The sequence below is a fragment of the Lactuca virosa genome, chromosome 4 (assembly GCF_052849685.1).
Source record: "Lactuca virosa cultivar CGN04683 chromosome 4, Lactuca_virosa_CGN04683_v6, whole genome shotgun sequence".
NCBI lineage: Eukaryota > Viridiplantae > Streptophyta > Magnoliopsida > Asterales > Asteraceae > Lactuca > Lactuca virosa.
Genome location: NC_136429.1, coordinates 115,749,543 through 115,770,406, shown reverse-complemented (window position 1 = coordinate 115,770,406; position 20,864 = coordinate 115,749,543). Strand labels below are relative to the sequence as shown.

General features: G+C 37.9%; 1 protein-coding gene across 1 annotated transcript; it reads left to right on the top strand.

The window, feature by feature from the left end:
• Positions 1 to 2,675: 2,675 nt before the first annotated feature.
• On the top strand, positions 2,676 to 4,223 carry LOC145104932 (uncharacterized). Its single transcript, XM_079042091.1, has one exon. The coding sequence runs from the start codon at positions 2,676 to 2,678 to the stop codon at positions 4,221 to 4,223; it is 1,548 nt and encodes a 515-aa protein (XP_078898217.1).
• Positions 4,224 to 20,864: the final 16,641 nt, after the last annotated feature.

Genomic DNA, 20,864 nt, shown 5'->3' with positions numbered 1-20,864 from the left:
CCTTATTTATTTATAAAAATAGTTATTTAATGGCTTTAAATTCCAAATAATAATTTTCGGAAGGTATAAAAATCTTAAAATTTTTATTATGAATATAATCACAGAATAAGAAAGCCATGTAAATTTTCAGACATTTTGGACACTGTTTGATATTTATTCCATATTTTTCATTAAATTGGAGCATGAAATTATAATCTCGGGTTATTGGACTCAAAGTTCCTAACCAATATTTTTCTCAACCTTAGGAACATTATAAGAACCTGTAAAAATTAAATTGGGAATTTTAGAAACTGTTTACCAATTTATTTTGATTTTCTATATTACTTGATCCTAAATTACAAATAAATATAAAACGACCATCAAAAATGTCTATAAAATATCTGGACACTAATACCCTCCTGTAGAAACACAATATAAGGTTTTACAATTTTTGGTGTTCATTTTCATGCCTTTATGAAATTTTTTTTTTGAATATAAGACACCATGAATTCAATAATACTAATAATGAACCAAACAAACTTTGGGCACTTAATGACACCACTAGTAGGATAAGTAGACTTAGATAATGGTTTAGTGAATTATATCTCACTAGAGACTATTTGTTCCGTAGGACGCTATTAGGATTCGCACTCACCAACATCAACCCGCAAAGCTCGAGCCGCAAACTTTCCAGAGTGAGTATTCACGCACTCCCCTATTTTCGGTTTTTAATGTTTTGGGGTGGAATGCATGCCACAATATCTATGAACATTATTTTATGAACTTGTGCTATGAATTTGTGATATGAACTTTGTTGTATGAACTTGTATTATGAATTTGGTGTTATGAACTTGTATGATTAAGTCCCCGGAGAACCGATACAACCTATTAACTCATATTTGAGCCGATGGTCTTATGGATAGCGCTATTTGGGGTCGACAGCCCCCACTCGCCCGAAACCGCGAGTGCATATTTCCATGAACTGACATCATGGGAACCATGGACATGATGGAATGGGGGCAGGAACGGTCGTTAGGGTTGGTTGTGAACGGAATGCAATGGCATTCATCGTCTTCTAAATTGGAACATTTATAGAATAAACTACATTTTTGAAATAATGTATTATTATAAACCTGTGAACTCACCAACTATTTTATAGTTGACCCTCGTTTTTGCATGCTTTTCAGGGAACGGTCACTGAATCAACAAGACATTAGCATGATTTAAGTTGTTACCTTTGCTATGTATTAAATTATGTATTGTGAAAACTGAATGTATTTGTTTTGTACGCGATGTAAACTTAAAACGCTTAATGTTTATGGTTGGTACTTCTATTTACCTTTGTGATGAGACCTTAGCCTGTCACTCTTCGTGTTTCCGCTTTAACGGGGTGTGACAGATTTGGTATCAGAGCCTAAGGTTATAGAGAATACCGACTTCCCCTTTCCCTTAGGGACGCCTAAACTATAACCATTGAGTTAATAAAACATGCCATTTAGTATAAGTAATTCCGGTAATGCCCTACTGGACCTTAATTATACATAGCCTGATCACCTATGTATAATTAAGGAAGAGTTAGTGCAAAACCGGAATTGATTATAGTGAATGGTATCAACACCCTAGGATAAACATAAACATCAAACATAATAGAAATTTTCTAGAAGGCTAAAAAATTCATCTAAACATTAGAGTTTCTCGTGTACAGCGTAGCCATGTCAAACACTAGCTCTCAAGCACTTGGATCGGCAGATGAGTCTGGTTACGTCACTGTGCGCCCGAAAGTCAACCGTGACTCGAGCACCGAACCGACTGAAGATCCGTCTACAGGATCAGAGATTGGAGAGGAAGTGAGCAGCCAGGCACCGAATGAGGAAACTTCAGCCCCGCCGATACCCGAGCCTTCGTGACAGCTGACGCCTCGGCCACCCCTTTATGGATTATACCACAGGAGGACAGCGAGAAAGAGCGCACCAATGCCGAGAGAAGTGTTGAGGTTCGAGCATCTAGAACCCGTGCCAGCACCTCCCGCACTAAGGAGTGAGCGTCACGAGCCTAGTCAGCCTCGACCCCCAGTCATAGGGACGCCTTATATGCGAGCACCCGGGATGACTTGCTAGGAGCGACGCAGCATGGAGGCCATGGCCCGAGACCTGCATGATGCCCGTAGTAGGATTGCTTATCATCATCACAGCATAGCCGACATGTCAGACGTGGTGGATGCGGTGTGTGGTTATGCATACTCCGCCCAGAGGACAGCAATCAGAGCTATGATCACTAGCGCTATCGCTGGAGGGCTAGCATTGATTCTGGCAGTGGCACTTGTCTGGGTGATTGTGTTTTGGGGTTGAATCAAAGCGTCATGGTTTATGTTTTATGGTCTTTGGTCTATGTATTTTGATGTAATGCCTTTGGCTTATGGCTTTTGAAAAGTATGGTTGAAGTATCTTTTGTAGCTTGCAGTGCCAAGCAGTATGCTTTGTTAAACCTTTTATTTACAAACTATGAATGAAAATCTATTTTAATGACTTTCAATTTCCATGTTATTTCGCATTTATATTGTTCATAAACTGTAAATTGTTTTGATGATTTGAAATCTTTCTTGAAAATATATTTTATTATATTTATTTCTTGCAAAAAGAGAGAATTTTTCTTTTTATGATGGTAACGTCTTAAATTTTGTTGTGTGTTATAGAACCATGCCCCCAAGAAGGAACACCCGCTCCCGCCAAACACAGCCTGAGAATGCCACTCCCGATATTGCTCAACTGGTCTCACAACAACTGATGGATGCTATCCCTAACATTGTGGCTCAAGTCACTACGGGAATCCATACTAGTCAGACAAACCGCGGAGGCCCTACACCTACTGTGAACACGGATGGAAGCGGAACTCGTAATGAGGAAACAAGGGGATGCACCTATAAATACTTCATGTCTTGCAAACCCAAGGAGTTTCACGGAACAGAAGGTGCGGTGGGATTGTTGAAATGGATAGAAGGAATAGAGGCCGTACTCCACATCAGCAAATGCTCAAATGACTGCAAGGTTCCCTATGTTGCATGCCATCTACAAGACAGAGCTTTAACATGGTGGAATGCGCAAGTCCGAAACCGTGGAAGGGAGGCGGCGAACCAGTTAGCTTGGGAGGAATTTAAAGAGTTACTCAAGAAGGAATACTGTCGTAAGGATGAAATCCAGAAAATGGAATCTGACTTCTGGAACCATGCCATGGTAGGAGCCAATGTGGAAGGCTACACTGTGCGTTTCCATGAACTCGCTGAACTAGTGCCGCACATGGTCACCCCGGAGAGCAAAAGGATCGACCGATACATATGGGGATTGGCACCCGAAATCCGAGGCATGGTTACTTCAGCAAATCCTACCTCAATCCATAGCGCTATAGACCTGGCGCACCGACTTACGAATGATAAAGTGAGGGCTGGGATATTGACCATAAGCAACACCAGTAACAAAAGAAAACCGGAGAGCCAGATTGGAAGGAAGAAGAATGACAACTCAGAAAGGAACAAGAGAAGGGCAACGAACTTTGCGGTTAAAACAGAGGAACCTGTGCAATACCGAGGGCCTAAACCTAAGTGTGAGAAATGCAGCTATCACCATGAGGGTGCCTGCCCTATTTGCCACAAGTGCAACCGATCTGGGCATTTTGCGAAGTATTGCAGGATAGATAAGGATCGCAAGGGTGGTAAACGGGCGTGCTATGAGTGTGGAAGTGTGGACCACTTTAGGAATGCATGCCCGAATCTAAACAAGGGCCCCAACAACAACCAGGCAGGTCATAACAACCGTGGAAATCCAGGAGGTCAGGCTCATGGGCGAGCATTTGTGATCAAGGCGGAAGAGGCCCGCCAGAACCCGGAGGTGGTAACAGGTTCATTCCTCCTAAACAACCACTATGCATCAGTATTATTTGACTCTAGGGCAGATAGAAGTTTTGTGTCACATGAATTTAGATCACTAATCGACTTGAAATCAAAAATGTTGGAACATGCTTACATAATTGAACTTGCTAACGGCCATGAAATTAAGGCTAAGGAGATAGTTCCTAATTGTACCTTGAACTTAGCCGGTAAAAATTTTAGTATTGATCTGATACCCATGGAACTCGGAAGCTTTGACGTAGTGGTAGGAATGGACTGGTTATCCAAGAATCGAGCAGACATAGGATGCTTTGAGAAAGTTGTCAAAATGCCCCTCCAAAACAACGAAACCCTATTAGTGTAAGGAGAGAAACCAGGCAAGAACCTGAAGATAGTCTCATGCATGAAGATTCACAAATATCTGAAGAAGAAGTACCTTGCGTTCTTGGCTCATGTAGTGGAAAAGAATTCGGAAGAAAAACATATTCGGGATATTCCAATAGTGCGAGAATACCCCGAAGTGTTCCCGGAAGAGTTGCCTGGACCCCCCCAACAAGACAAGTCGAGTTCAGAATTGATCTAATTCCTGGGGCGGCACCTGTAGCTAAAGCACCTTACCGCTTGGCACCTTCTGAAATGCAAGAGCTTTCGAGTCAACTTCAGGAACTTTTGGAAAAAGGATTCATTCGTCCAAGTTCCTCACCGTGGGGCGCACCGGTCTTATTTGTGAAAAAGAAGGATGGATCAATGCGAATGTGCATCGATTATAGAGAACTAAATAAATCGACTATCAAAAATAGATACCCCCTTCCTCGAATAGACGATTTGTTTGACCAACTCCAAGGTGCCTCGTACTTTTCAAAGATTGATTTACGATCGGGATACCACCAATGAAGGGTACGCGACGAAGACGTTCCTAAAACTGCCTTCAGAACTCGTTACGGACACTACGAGTTCTTAGTTATGCCTTTTGGGCTAACTAACGCGCCAGCTGCCTTCATGGATCTTATGAATAGGATTTGTAGGCCGTACCTTGACAAGTTTGTTATCGTGTTCATTGATGACATACTAGTCTATTCGCAAAACAAAGAAGAGCACGAACGACATCTCAGGCTAGTGTTGGAACTGTTGAAAGACCAAAAGTTGTTTGCAAAGTTCTCTAAGTGCGAATTTTAGATTAGGGAAGTACGATTCCTTGGTCATGTGGTTGGAGAAAAAGGAATACACATGGATCCCACCAAAGTTGAAGCAATTAAGAAATGGGAAACCCCAAGATCCCCGACGGAAATTCGGCAATTTCTCGGATTGGCGGGCTATTATAGGCGCTTTATTGAGAACTTCTCCAAAATTGCCCAGCCATTGACTATTCTGACCCAAAAGGATAGGAAATTTGTATGGGAAGAACCACAAGAAGATGCCTTCCAATTGCTAAAACATAAGTTGTGTAATGCGCCAGTCTTCGCATTGCCAGATGGTGTGGAGAACTTCACAGTGTATTGTGATGCGTCACACCAAGGTCTGGGTTGCGTACTGATGCAGAAAGGCAAGGTTATTGCATATGCGTCAAGGCAGTTGAAGGTTCATGAGAAAAACTACACAACCCACGACCTAGAATTAGGAGCGGTGGTATTCGCCCTTAAGATCTGGAGACATTACTTGTACGGAACTAAGTGCACTATTTATACTGATCACAAAAGCCTACAACACATCTTGGATCAAAAGATGCTTAACATGAGACAGAGGCGGTGGGTAGAATTACTCAACGACTATGATTGCGAAATTAAATACCATCCAGGAAAGGCCAACGTTGTAGCCGATGCGTTGAGTAGGAAGGAAAGGGTGAAACCCTCACGAGCTCATGCCTTCAGAGCCCTTGTTCAAACCAGTTTGAAGGACGAAATCCTTGCTGCTCAAGGCGAAGCATTAAAGACTGAGAACTTGAAATGTGAAACATTGCAATGTCTAGAACAACGATTTGAAACAGGTTCGGTGGAGTGAAGTACTTCAAAAATAGAGTATGGGTACCAAAGATCTACGAATTGCGTGAGGTAATTTTAAAGGAAGCCCATAATTCCCGATACTCGATCCACCCTGGAGCCGACAAAATGTACTTGGATCTAAAGGAATACTATTGGTGGCCTGGAATGAAGAAAGATATTGCTTTGTACGTTGGGAAATGTTTAACTTGCTCCAAAGTGAAGGCTGAATATCAAAAGCCCTCCGGTTTGCTTCAGCAACCAGAAATACCTCAATGCAAATGGGAGCAAATATCCATGGATTTTGTTACTAAGCTACCGAGGACCGTGAAAGGACACGATTCTATCTGGGTAGTGGTGGATAGACTGACGAAATCCGCACATTTTCTTCCCATTCGGGAAGATTACCGAATGGAACGGCTTGCTCGAATTTACATAGATGAGATCGTAGTACGTCACGGAGTACCTATTTCCATCATATCGGATAGAGATGGCCGTTTTACATCTCGATTTTGGCAGTCGCTTCAAAAAGCCTTGGGGACACGTTTAGACTTAAGTACCGCATATCATCCCCAGACAGACGGTCAGAGTGAACGAACCATCCAGACGTTAGAAGATATGCTCCGAGCTTGCGTGATCGACTTTGGAGGAAGTTGGGATAACCATTTGCCATTAGTTGAGTTCTCCTATAATAATAGCTACCATACCAGCATACAATGCGCCCCCTATGAGGCCTTGTACGGGCGTAAATGTCGCTCCCTACTATGTTGGCTGGAAATTGGCGATAGGCAGTTAACGAGAATGGATTTAATTCAAGAGACCACTGAGAAGATCTCGATAATACGTGATAGACTGAAAGCTGCCCGCGATCGCCAGAAGAGCTATGCTGACAAGCGTAGGAAAACTTTGGAATTTCAAATAGGAGACAAAGTACTTTTAAAATTATCCCCATGGAAAGGAATCGTGCGTTTTGGTAAAAGAGGAAAACTGAGTCCCCGTTATGTAGGACCCTTCGAGATTATCGATAGGGTCGGTCCAGTGGCATATAAATTAAAGCTACCAGATGAACTGAGTGCGATACACGACACATTCCATGTGTCGAACCTCAAAAAGTGCTTGGCGGAGGAATCCCTACACATACCTCTCGGGGACCTCCAAATTAATGATCAACTAAAGTTTGTGGAGGAACCTGTAGAAATTCTCGATCGAGAGGTTAAGCAACTAAAACGAAGTAAAATACCGATCGTGAAAGTTCGTTGGAACTCTAAGCATGGACCCAAGTTTACGTGGGAACGAGAGGATTTCATGAAGAACAAATATCCTCAACTATTCGCTATGTCTGAACCAGTGTTACTGCCAGTTGAATTTCGGGACGAAATTCCCACAACTGGGGGAGACTGTGTCATCCACCAAAACTCAGGTCAATACTCATCTAGAACCTTGTCATTTCCTTGTGTGCACTTAACTTGGCTATATAGTTACAAGTTGAACTAGGTTTGTGACTTAATAGATCCCTCGGAACAAGTAGTGTACCTTAGTTGTATTGAACGATCACATTGATATGTAAAGGAACCAACTGAGTGGTAAAGTGCCAAAGCTGAACCTTAAGTCTAAACATAAAACTATGTTCGATAGATTACAACTCAAGGGTAGGTTATTAACCCTAAAAATTTCATATTGGAACAAATTGATGCTTAACAAGGTTAAGTATCACAAGCTAATATGAACAAAAATTAGATCATAATATGAACCAACTATAAAGTTGATGACAAATTCATACACTTCATGATTCGAAATGTGAACCAAAAGTAAAATCCAAGAATATCAAATTCTTACAATCACATATTATGAATCCTTGTTAGAATTGTTGAAATATGATAAATTGATTTTTATAAAAATTAAATAATAGGTTATCATTATATAAATTAATTCAACAAATATAATTTTTGGAAGTCATTACCAAGTGTAAATACCTCAACAAAACCCAATAATTAAAACCTTAGGAGATTATGAAAATGTTTGAGTTTTATAAAATTTAAAATCTAGATTTATAAAAATTCAAGGGAGGCTTTTATTATTTGATCAAATACCAATAAAAATACCATATCCCTCTTAAATTTTCGTCCATTAGGCTTTTCCCTCTCCCCCATGCCTTAAAACCCATCATTACACCTCATTTGAACCACCTACACACTCCATCTCACACTCCTTCTCCAAGAAAACTCTCCCACTTCCAAGACCACTCCTACACATCAGAAAATCCTCCATTCTCTGCCATAATTTCGAAATTGAGAAGGTCTTGAAGTGTTCTTGCTTCTCTCAAGATCAAAACCAAGGTAAACAACACAATCCTCCCTCATAGTTTCATGATTTTACTTCCTCTTCTTCATGGTTCTTCTCTACTCTTCGGATTCTATGCCCTTCTATGGCTAGAAATCCTTACTTTTTCCCTTGTGGTTTGTAGATTCTCACCATAACACAATGCATGTGTTTGATATGGTGAAAATCCGGGATCAAACCCATGCAAGGAGTGAAAAAGATGCACATGTGTTCATGTGACTTCAAAACCGAGTATTACATCTTCTTCTCTTTCTTTTGTGTTCTTGCATGACCAAAAGCATTTAAACCATTTCTAGTACATCTTGGATGCTCATTCACTCCATGCATGTGCTAGAAATCGGACCTTAACAGAAGCATGCATGTTGTTCTTGTCAAAGTGCCCTAAGAATGCACTCAAAGCAACCAGGGGAGACATGCAATCTGCCAGACTATTTTGTTCAGATTTGAACGGCCATAACTCGGTCATTACTTAACCAAATCCTGATATTCTTTTTGTATTGGATAGTTCCACGAGTTAGCTTTCAAACCCAACTGGTCTCACTGTAAAAGATTAAATATCGGATTTTTGGCAATTTTTACAAAATGGTTGCGCAAACAGCTCTTTTTCTGTGATCACCATTTTTACTTTACGTGATCAGTGGCCTTAAACCCAACCATAAATCTGGGAAAAAATAGTTTATAAACTTAACATATCCAGTGAATGATGGCTGAAATTTCGTGGCTTAAAACCCCACAGAATGTGCTACTCAAATTCATGAACTTCAGCCACATTTACATCTCATGCACTATAATGTGCAACATTTCTTAACTTGTTTGGGTTCAATACCCCTATTTCCCTTCTGAATAAATTTTGAACATTTTTCCTTTTGAAAGCCCTCGCATGCATGTGATAATCTGTAAAATACCAAGGGCTAGAACCAATTCCTTATTTATTTATAAAAAAAGTTATTTAATGGCTTTAAATTCCAAATAATCATTTTCGGAAGGTATAAAAATCTGAAATTTTTTATTATGAATATAATCACAGAATAAGAAAGCCGTGTAAATTTTCGGACATTTTGGACACTGTTTGATATTTATTCCATATTTTTCATTAAATTGGAGCATGAAATTATAATCTCGGGTTATTGGACTCAAAGTTCCTAACCAATATTTTTCTCAACCTTAGGAACATTATAAGAACCTGTAAAAATTAAATTGGGAATTTTAGAAACTGTTTACCAATTTATTTGGATTTTCTATATTATTTGATCCTAAATTACAAATAAATATAAAACGACCATCAAAAATGTCTATAAAATATCTGGACACTAATACCCTCCTGTAGAAACACAATATAAAGTTTTACAATTTTTGGAGTTCATTTTCATGCCTTTATGAATTTTTTTTTTGAATATAAGACACCATGAATTCAATAATAATAATAATGAACCAAACAAACTTTGGGCACTTAATGACATCACTAGTAGGATAAGTAGACTTAGATAATGGTTTAGTGAATTATATCTCACTAGAGACTATTTGTTCCGTAGGACGCTATTAGGATTCGCACTCACCAACATCAACCCGCAAAGCCCGAGCCGCAAACTTTCCAGAGTGAGTATTCACGCACTCCCCTATTTTCGGTTTTTAATGTTTTGGGGTGGAAAGCATGCCACAATATCTATGAACATTATTTTATGAACTTGTGCTATGAATTTGTGATATGAAATTTGTTGTATGAACTTGTATTATGAATTTGGTGTTATGAACTTGTATGATTAAGTCCCCGGAGAACCGATACAACCTATTAACTCATATTTGAGCCGATGGTCTTATGGATAGCGCTATTTGGGGTCGACAGCCCCCACTCGCCCTGAACCGCGAGTGCATATTTCCATGAACTGACATCATGGGAACCATGGACATGATGGAATGGGGCAGGAACGGTCGTTAGGCTTGGTTGTGAACGGAATGCAATGGCATTCATCGTCTTCTAAATTGGAACATTTATAGAATAAACTACATTTTTGAAATAATGTATTATTATAAACCTGTGAACTCACCAACTATTTTATAGTTGACCCTCGTTTTTGCATGCTTTTCAGGGAACGGTCAGTGAATCAACAAGACGTTAGCATGATTTAAGTTGTTACCTTTGCTATGTATTAAATTATGTATTGTGAAAACTGAATGTATTTGTTTTGTACGCGATGTAAACTTAAAACGCTTAATGTTTACGGTTGGTACTTCTATTTACCTTTGTGATGAGACCTTAGCCTGTCACTCTTCGTTTTTCCGCTTTAACGGGGTGTGACACATACGACATTCGAAGAGAGAATGGTTGCAGCCAAGCGTCGATTGGCAGAGCTACAAGGTGCATCGACTTTGCCTCAGGCATCGCAAGGGACGGATCGTCGTGAGTAGAGTTCATACCGCTCACAAGACCTTGTAAATTAGGTTTATGAGTATGCGTTGGTGCTACTCTATTCTAGGTGTAAGCACGATACTGCGATTTAAGCGGTTATACTAATCGAGAGATCTAGTTGCTATCAAAACTTTTCCTTGCATGGATGTGAGGTAGACCTGCATCGAGGTCAAAATTTTCTCTGAAACCATAATTACTAGAATCATATTAACAAGATGGGCTTAGGACATACCTAACGGACTCGAAGGTCTATTTAGTCTTAATTATATAACTAAGCATACATCAATTGGTCGTAAGAAGGACCTAGCTTGGATCAAATTACAAGGTTTCACTTGCATACAGAACTACTAAAATACATGAGTTTATCATATATAGACTCTCGTTATGAACTGTTTTCAGAACACCATAAACAACCGAAATACGTTACAAATTGAACTAAGATAAACTTAGTTAGAAAACTCGCGACGTATAGCCATTCTAAAAACTCATTATCGTCTCACCTTTAAACATTTTGGTGGAAAGGTGCCTTCTTCGTAGACCTATAGGGTGCGATCATACGAGCACTAATACACCGGATCCCATCAAAACTCCTCAGCTAAGTATGTTTGGACAAACATGATCCTAAGATGAGTAAAGCTTAACGCCTGTACGAAACCTACTTCTACCCACTACCATAACTCCGTCTCAGGAACGTTAGCAGAAACACTAAGAATAGTACAGCAATGTGCAAAAATTTATATATGTGAATATAAATCGTAAGAATGCACTTGAGATAATTATCCCCACTCACGAAGTCGTTTTTCATCATGAAACAGAGCTATGTCTTCACCAAGAGGCAACCAACCAACTAGCAAGGCGCCAACCCTGCAGATAGACTCTGCTACTTTTCAAGCTGCAGTCACGGCAGCCGTGACAGCCGTCATGGCGCAACTCAATGCTAACAACGCCAGCAGAGATGGAAGCGGTACCGACAATATAAGTCGTTGTAACAATCAGGAACACCGGCGGGTGCCTGCCAATGAAGGCGCCTCAGGCCACAAACCTACGAACAAGAAGCGAAAGTTTTGGAACAAAAAGGAGCGCAACCAATCTCAAAGCTTCGCTAAAAGAAAACAAACCATGGCCACCCCTACAATTACGACAGCAGTCACAACACATGCCTCGACATCAGCCACAACATCTATCGCTCAAGCACCAGACATACAATATATGGGAACACTTCCAAAGTGTAACAAGTGCAACTACCAACACACAGGAGCTTGCCGGATTCCACGCTGTATCAACTGCAACAAGAAAGGGCATACCGTCCACTTCTGCAGGACCCCGACCTAGCGCATCGCTTCAACCACCAATACTGGTGTAAGTCCAGTATGCTTCCTATGTGGTGAAATGGGACACTTCAAGAGAGACTGTCCAACCGAGAAGAATGACGGAGGAGCAGGAGGAGTGTGACAACTGAACCAACAGAAGCCTATTAGGACTTTTGTAATGTTTCCAACGACAAAAACGTTTAAGTACCATATGTTTGTAATGAATTTGGTATGATTGCTAAAATTACCGTCTTTCTAAAAGTAGTTAAAATACTCTCTCGTTCGAATCAAATCAAAGACATTCATATATGACCTTAGGATCATTACCTGTAAGCCGTGATGACTTTGTGCATACATTGGGGTTAATTATAATCAAAATACTAAAGACTTAAAGCAAATAATTCCATCCTGACTCCTGTTCCATGTCTAGTAGTGGGATTTGAGTGGAGCCACCCACTCGACGATTTCACTAATATCAAATTACATGCGACTTACATATACCGCTCGACCATAGAGTGACCTGTCAGGGATCATGATATCAAGTATCATTGCTAGCTATCAGAACACACTCACTACCAGTGCTAGACGTTGTGGTAGGAATCATCTTCAGTAATAATAACATCGAACGAAACGGAACACACTGAAAAGAAACACGAGATACTCTATCACCCTAATGAGCACTTCTTACGAATACATCTTAACACAGGTTTTACCTAAAAAGATACTGTTGTCGTCATTCGATTTCAATTGATATAGTCCTCACTTTCTGTGACAACCGTCAAAATTCGAGTCGGTTCTAGATTTGACTAGAATTAGTTGCACATATAGGCACAACACATATTAGACTTAGTAATTAGAAGCTAAGTTATAACCTAATAGAAACTTGGAAACATATAGAAACAATGGATGGTGTACTTAGATTTCACATTGATATGTGAATTCTACAACTACTTAACTGTAGTGACTATCCATATTCGGGTCGCTCTTTGAATCGAACACCTTTTTATGAATCATATACACACATCATGCACTTGACCTAGTGGTATAAATTAGGTCCGAGTCTCGTAGGAACTTAAGTCAAAGTTGAAGACTAGGACTAGTATACTCGATTCCTCAATTTCGCTTGAATCTCGGAATCACTACATAGAATGCCAATAAACCGATAAAAATAAATTACAAACATTATTTATAACTATAAAAGAGTTATAATACCATAAGATAATTTAAAGTCTCAAATATTCTATTTATTTTGATATTCAAAGTTTATTAAACTCCAAAGCCCTAAAAGCCCTAAAAACTCATATTTATAAACTTTAACCTTAAAAATCCTATAAAAACAATTATGAACCTTATAATATTATCTTATCATAATAATTATTATGAAATACAATTCAATGAAAAATAAAGATTTAGTTATTAACATTTACCCTTGATTTATAAGTCAAAAATCAAGAGTTTTATGCATAAAAACTAGGTTAAGGTGCACATTTTATAAAAAGTTGGATATTTTTATAAAAGATTTGAATTTTTATAAAAGAAACAGGAGAGAGAGAGCCTCTCCTCCCCTAAAATCGGATCCCTCTCTCTCCATATCTCTCTCACACTCTCATTCTCCAACACACACATCTCTCTTCTTTCTCTCTCTAGAAAACTCTCTCTACCTTCTCTCTACTTTTTCTCTCCAAACACCACTCCATTCTCTCTTACTCCCTCTAAGAACCAAGAAATTTTCCAGAAAACAAACCCAAGAACACTCCTCAAACTCGAAATCTTCATCATCTTGTGGTATTCGTGAAGGTAAAATCGATTTCTACTTCACTTTTCCTTCAAGTTTTGCTCTTTTCTTACACTTTCTCCTTCTTCATCTTCTTCAAACTTGTTTTCTTTTTGTTAAAATGGTTTTTAAAACATGATGGATGTGTTTTAACACCATGCATGTATGATAAACAAGGTTGCATGTTCATGATCTTAGTGCAAAAATCGATTTTAAGGATTAAAACATCAAACTCAAGTTAAGAGTTTTTGAGAAACAAAATTTTGTTCATAAATGCATGTATACATTTTGATAAGTTTTAATCTTTTGATCTCTGGAAACATGACTAAAATATGAGTTTATCATGATATATTTTAAATACTTGAAAAGATTTACTCAAGGAAATGATGAAAACCCACTTTTCTAACCAATCATCATGCATGCAATCTGCCAGATTTCTTTACCTGACTTTAAACTGTCATATCTCACTCATTTCTTAGCCAAAATTCGTGACTCGTTTTCTGCAATATAATATTTTGAGTTAGCTTTCAAACCCATCTGACCTCATTGGAAAATTCCAATATTCCGATTTTTACCAATTTTTACAAAACTGTTGCTCAAACAGCACTTTCCTTATGAACATTTGTTTTGTGTTGCATGTTCAAAGGACTTATTCATCACTAAAAATCATTCAAAAATTATTTTGAACTCTTAACATCATATATTAAGAGGTACAAAAAGATCTTGATTTAAAAGTCTTTGGAACATGTTGCAAAAATTCTCAAAGTAACATCAATAATCTTTACCAAAATCACAAGAACCAAGTTTTCTCTATAATTTATTGAGCCTTTAGGCATGTTTTTCGACATCAAAAATAAGAAAACAATTTTTCATTGTTATTAAATTGTATGAAGATGTGTTCTGGAAATTTTCAGCTCAATATATATTTTCTTTATTTTTACATGAAAATAATAAGAAAATAGAGTGTTAAATCATATAAAATACTTAAACTAGTAAATAAATTCTGGAAAAATTCTTGCATGATCCTTTAGGTTAATAAACATCTTCCATTAAGTTTCATCGATTTTTGTTACTGTTTAGTATGGTTTTGAATTTTCTTTTTGTTTAGCTCTAATAAATCATAAAACCACATTAGGGAATATAAAAATGGTATCTAATAATTTTCGCAGCTTATACTCTCTGTGGAAGACTTAGAAAAATATTTCCAGAATTTTTTCATAATGTATCCCTATTTTTCTCCGATTTTTGTATTTATAATGGACTAAAAACAGGAAAACTAGTTTTACTGATCCAAAAATTATGAAAATTTACCAGAACACCTTGTAGTACATTAGGATGCTACATAAAAATTTTGATGATTTTTCTCTTCTGTATACTATTTTTCTTCTATTTTCCCAAGATTAAATACACTTAAACCCAATTTTTATTAGAATACATACACAAAAATCATAAAATTGGGATAAACAGTTTAGAAATTCATTTTTATATTTTTCCTAGCCTAATAATGACTACTAACAGCGTTAGAAAAATTTTGGGCAATTTTGGAAACTATTTTCTATTTATTTCAATTTTTATTCGAATAAATACACAAAAATCATAAAATTGGGATAAATAGTTTAGAAATCTATTTTTCTATTTTTCCCAGGTTAAGTATGTGTAATAACAATACTATAAAAAGTTTGGGGCATTTTCTTAACCGATTTCTATTTTTCATGAATTTTTATATATTTAGAGAATTAAATATATGAAAAATGGTTATGCATATTCATAATCCATGAAAATTTATCTAGAAGTCTTTTAGTACATTTAGAACCAAAATCTGAAGTTTGGTAATTTTTATTAACTGTTTAGTATTTTTCATGATTTTATGGTTATTCAAGAAACTAAAATCGTGAAAAATAGTCAGACAAATCAAAAATTCAAGAAAATTTATCTTAATGTCTTTGACTTCAATTAAAACTTAAATGCAAAGTTTGGGAAAGTTTAGAACTAAATTGATTTAGTTTTGAATATTTAATCATTGGAACACCTCTAAAATGTTAAATATTAACATTTCAATAATGGAAATTTTCCACTTAAATTGTTATATAACAATTGATTCTTTGAAACTTAATTTCCACAGAAAAATGTTTGTAACTTATCAATATTAAATTTTGACACATTATTGGCATAATTCTATTGTAGTAGTAAGTATACTAGTGTTAGATTTCGATTAGAGACTCACTAGCGAATACCATTATTGTAGGAATTGGTAGTGGTACACGTGGAACGTAGTTCAAGGCACCATTTGCATCATCTAAATGTATTGTGAGTATTCACCACTCCCCTATTTTCGGTTTTTACGTTTTGGGGTGGAAAAGCATGTCCTAAACTATTTATGTTCGTTGTATTTATTTGATTCGTATAAACTTGGTTGCTATATTTTGCATATTGTGAGTATTCACCACTCCCCTACTTTCGGTTTTTACGTTTTGGGGTGGAAAAGCATGTCCTAAACTATTTATGTTCGTTGTATTTATTTGACTCGTATAAACTTGGTTGCTATATTTTGCATATTGTGAGTATTCACCACTCCCCTATTTTCGGTTTTTACGTTTTGGGGTGGAAAAGCATGTCCTAAACTATTTATGTTCGTTGTATTTATTTGAATCGTATAAACTTGGTTGCTATATTTTGCATATTGTGAGTATTCACCACTCCCCTATTTTCGGTTTTTACGTTTTGGGGTGGAAAAGCATGTCCTAAACTATTTATGTTCGTTGTATTTATTTGACTCGTATAAACTTGGTTGCTATATTTTGCATATTGTGAGTATTCACGCACTCCCCTATTTTCAGTTGTTATGTTTTGGGGTGGAAAAGCATGTCCCGAAAAACTATTATTTGAATGTTGTATTTAAATTGATTTGTATCAAACATGATTGCTATTTTATTGCTATGTCTCTCTATGTATGTCTATGCAACACGGAACATGAGAACTTATCGTACTAAGGCCCTTCCCTTATCTCTAACCATTAACTCTTTGAGCCAATGGTCATTATGGATAGCGCTATTAGGAATTGACAACTCCTCACTCGCCCTATTGCTGGAGTGCATGATACCATATTCATCTATGGAACGATAAGCATAGATCTTGATAGGGCTTCAGTCATAGGTTTGGTTGAGACTCATTGTTTGCTCATACACATACAAACTCGTTTCTCGTTATAGCAATAAACCTGTTATTTATTATGGCAATAAACTCGTTACTTGTTATAGCAATAAACTTGTTTATTAATTATAGCAATGAACTTTGTTTCTCATTACAACAACGAACTGTTATTACTGAAAACTTATATACATGTTTTAGCAATGAAATTGTTTGCTCCTTGTAGCAACGAAATTGATTGCTCATTTTAGCAATGAAACTTGTTTACTCGTTTGAGTAACGAACTTTATCTTCCATGAGAATATGAATGTTGCATCTTATTTGGGCAACATACCTTATCTCTCGTGATGACAAAGAACTTTGTTTTTACAAACTTATTTACTCATCTTAACAATATACTTTTATTATTGGAAACTTTTATCAAAACTTTGATTTCAATTCATGGAACCAGCATTATTTGTTTATCTATGAGTACTCATCAACTATTTTTATAGTTGACGCTCGTTTTACATGCTTTTTCAGGAATCATCGAGTAAGTGGCACTTAGGGACACTTCACTTTTAGGAGCATTTGCATGTGTTGTATTTCAATTTACATTGTAATTTCTTTTAAAAGTTGTTCAAACCCATTGTGATTTTGTAATGATTTTTAATACTATGGTTGGTGTTGTCTTTTAACTTTTGCGATGAAACCCTTTGTACTGCCACGCCCTGTGTTTCCGCTTTAGCGGGGTGTGACACTTTCCTGACTAAACGGCTACGAAAAGACCTTTCACCTAATGTCGAAAAACCTTCGTCTCTCATAAACACAAATCCAACACGGACCTCCGGGCCATTTCTCGCTGCGAAACCCCAAAAACACTCACCAGAGGAGTATTATACCTTCTGAAACCTTACCACAAGTATTTACAGAAGACCCTTCGGGAATGTCACGCATGCAGCAGATAAGGTTCAAGCACAGAAGCTTGGGACGAGTACGGTTAGTCTACTACTACTACGTGTATACGCAAGGATAATGTATAATTAAGATTCTACGGACATTGGATGTGTGCTTCCGCCCTATTTCCTGTTCCTTGTCTGGTTATGGACTTGGGGAAGAGTCACCCATCCAACTGTCTCACCAACCTTAATTACATACGACCTATATGCGCAAGTTGATGATAGATGGACCAGGTACGAGTCCTACCATGAACTTCGAGACCAGGTTACCCAGGAGTGCAAGTGAACGCCCTATCATCCGAATAAGTCTAGTCGTGTAAACTGAACCCATATGTTCCCTACCGATCTAATCAAACGAGAAACACTAAAGCAGACCCTATGCAGCGCTCCGAGGAGATGTTATCACTTATCACTTAGTACAAATTCGAGAAAGGCTGAAAGCATCTCGAGAACACGGCAAAACACAAATAAGTCTTATCATCTATATAAAAATGTAGGGTCTTTACTAGTAAATCTGTGATGGCTAGTGTAAACATTATGGTCATACATCATCAAGATTCTATGGACTTAGAATGAGTGATTCCGCCATATTTCCTGTTCCTTGTTTGGTTGTGAGCTTAAGGCGGGGTCACCCATCCGAATGCCTTGCAATCATAATGATATACGACTAGTTTACCTCAGGCGATTATAAAAGAACTGGTAGGACTCATAATGCAAATCTCGTCACAATTTGTTGAAACATTCGTAATACTGGAACTCGCTAACTACATTATAAGATACTCATAGTGGTAATACCAAGTATAAAGCAGAGAGCATAAAGGCACACGTAGAATACACTATCATTCCAAAACAATAACTCCTTTTAAAATTACTCAGCTCAAGTTACCATAAGAAATTCCAAGGTCGTCATTTAACATCAGGCGGGTTGTTCCCCACCATATCAATTTCTTATACTACGAAAAGTTCCCCCATCTTTCCTCCAAATTCTTGAAGTCCCAGTCGGAACACTAATTTCGGGGCGAAATTCTTTCTAACGGGGGGATGATGTGACAACCGTCAATTTTGGCCAAGTCAAAGTCAACTAAAGTCAACAAGTCAAACCGGTCAACTCATCTAACCGTTGTATATTAGGGTTTCCATTATGTTTCTTATCGAAGAACTCGCAATCTTAATACATAGTATCACTTAGAGTTTTCACGTGTTCGGAAATTCTAAACCCTAATCAGGGCAAGTGATGAAACTACTCGATAAAACATTATTCCTTGACCCTTGGGGGCATATAACAATCATAACAAGATCTAACTAGGTTTACGAACCTTGAATTACAGAGCCAAACACTCAAAAAGTTCACAAAAGAAGTCTCTCCCAATCTCTTTCACTCTAACTCTCCCAAAACTCTCTAAGTAGGAGAAATCGCTCCAAGAATGTGAAATCTCTCGCAAAATCTCTCTCTGTATGAGAAATCTCTCCAAGTGTGTGAAATCTCTCCCAAATCTCTCCAAGTATGTGAAATCTCTCCCAAATCTCTCTCTGTATGAGAAATCTCTCCAAGAATGTGAAATCTCTCCCAAATATCTCTCTTTATGAGAAATCTCTCCAAAAATGTGAAATCTCTCCCAAATCTCTCTCTATATGAGAAATCTCTCCAAGAATGTGAAATCTCTCCCAAATCTCTCTCTATATGAGAAATCTCTCTAAGAATGTGAAATCTCTCCCAAATCTCTCTCAAAACCTCTTTTGAGTTTTTAATCATTTGGGGCATCCCGACACTTGACTTGGTGAAAAACCATTCGAAAAGGGGTGATACCTTGGAAAATAGCCTCTTAGGGCCGAAGTTCCTCTATAGGGATCAAACCTTCCTTGAGCCGAAGCCCCAAGAACCAAGACCGAAATCCCCTTGAGTAGCCGCAGCCATCAAACCTCAGCCATCAGACCGGACCGGATCTGCTGAGGACCGATGCTGATGAAGACCCGCAGCGCCGAACTGAAACCGCAACTGGAGCACCGCACCTGACCCCGCCTTCGGTCCCTCCTGACGAGCCGCCTGCGGTACCTGCTCGGACCGCAGTCCCCTCCCCCTCGGACCCAATTTAGTGACCAAGCCACTCCGGTTCTAAGGCTGCTAAGACCCGAAACCAAGCCCTGACTTCGGATTTGCCACTTTCCACCCGGTTTTCGACCACGACTCCGTTTTAAGCCCGTTTTCAATTATTTTAACAAGGGATTTTCACCCAAACTTATATTTTGACATATAAGACCCCATATATTCATAAATTCAACATATTTTTAGGGAAATCCTTATTTAAGAATAAAATCTATTAAGTAAGATCTTGAGGTGGAGTGTTGACTTCACTTTAGTCTATGACACAAGCAACCACCCACACCCACTCCATGACCAGCCCACACCCCCCACCATACCTGGTCATTCATCGTCCTTTTCCCATCATTTCCCAACCCCATTCCTTGTCTAAGGCTGAAATCTATCCTCTCTCCTAACACTCTCTCTCATTTTCTCATTCTTCCACCAAAGATTAAACACATTTTCTCTCTCAATTCTCTCACTAAAATTCGAGATTCAAGGGCTTTCTTCCAAGCTTTTCTTCCACTTTTGGTAAGTATATTCATCCTCCATATATTTATTTCACTTCCTTCTACTCAAATCATAGATATTTTACACAAACATCATCACATTCATGTTAGATCTTCGAACCTTCAAGGCATCTTCTTAGTGTTCTTGAGTTGAACACTACCTTTCTCCATCATCTATCTACTGAAATCACTCAAGGTGAGTTCATACCCCCTATCTTTTCATGTTTTTCTTAAGTTTTAAGGGGGGGGGGGGGAGGGGAATACAAGTTAAACACCAAGAACACAATTAAACTCATTCAACAGCTTTCATCAGAAACGTTTAACTCCATTCACGGACTGTTTTGGTCAACTTAAACATTTTAGTTTTCAAAACTTTATTAGGTGCAAATAGTTCAGGTTCATACCTTTAAAATGATTACTTGCACATCACTATACGATTTTTCTACGATTTATGGTGATTTTTACAAAACTGCCTATCAATTCCGAAACGAATTCGGACCAGTCTGTGAATATGAACGTTTTAA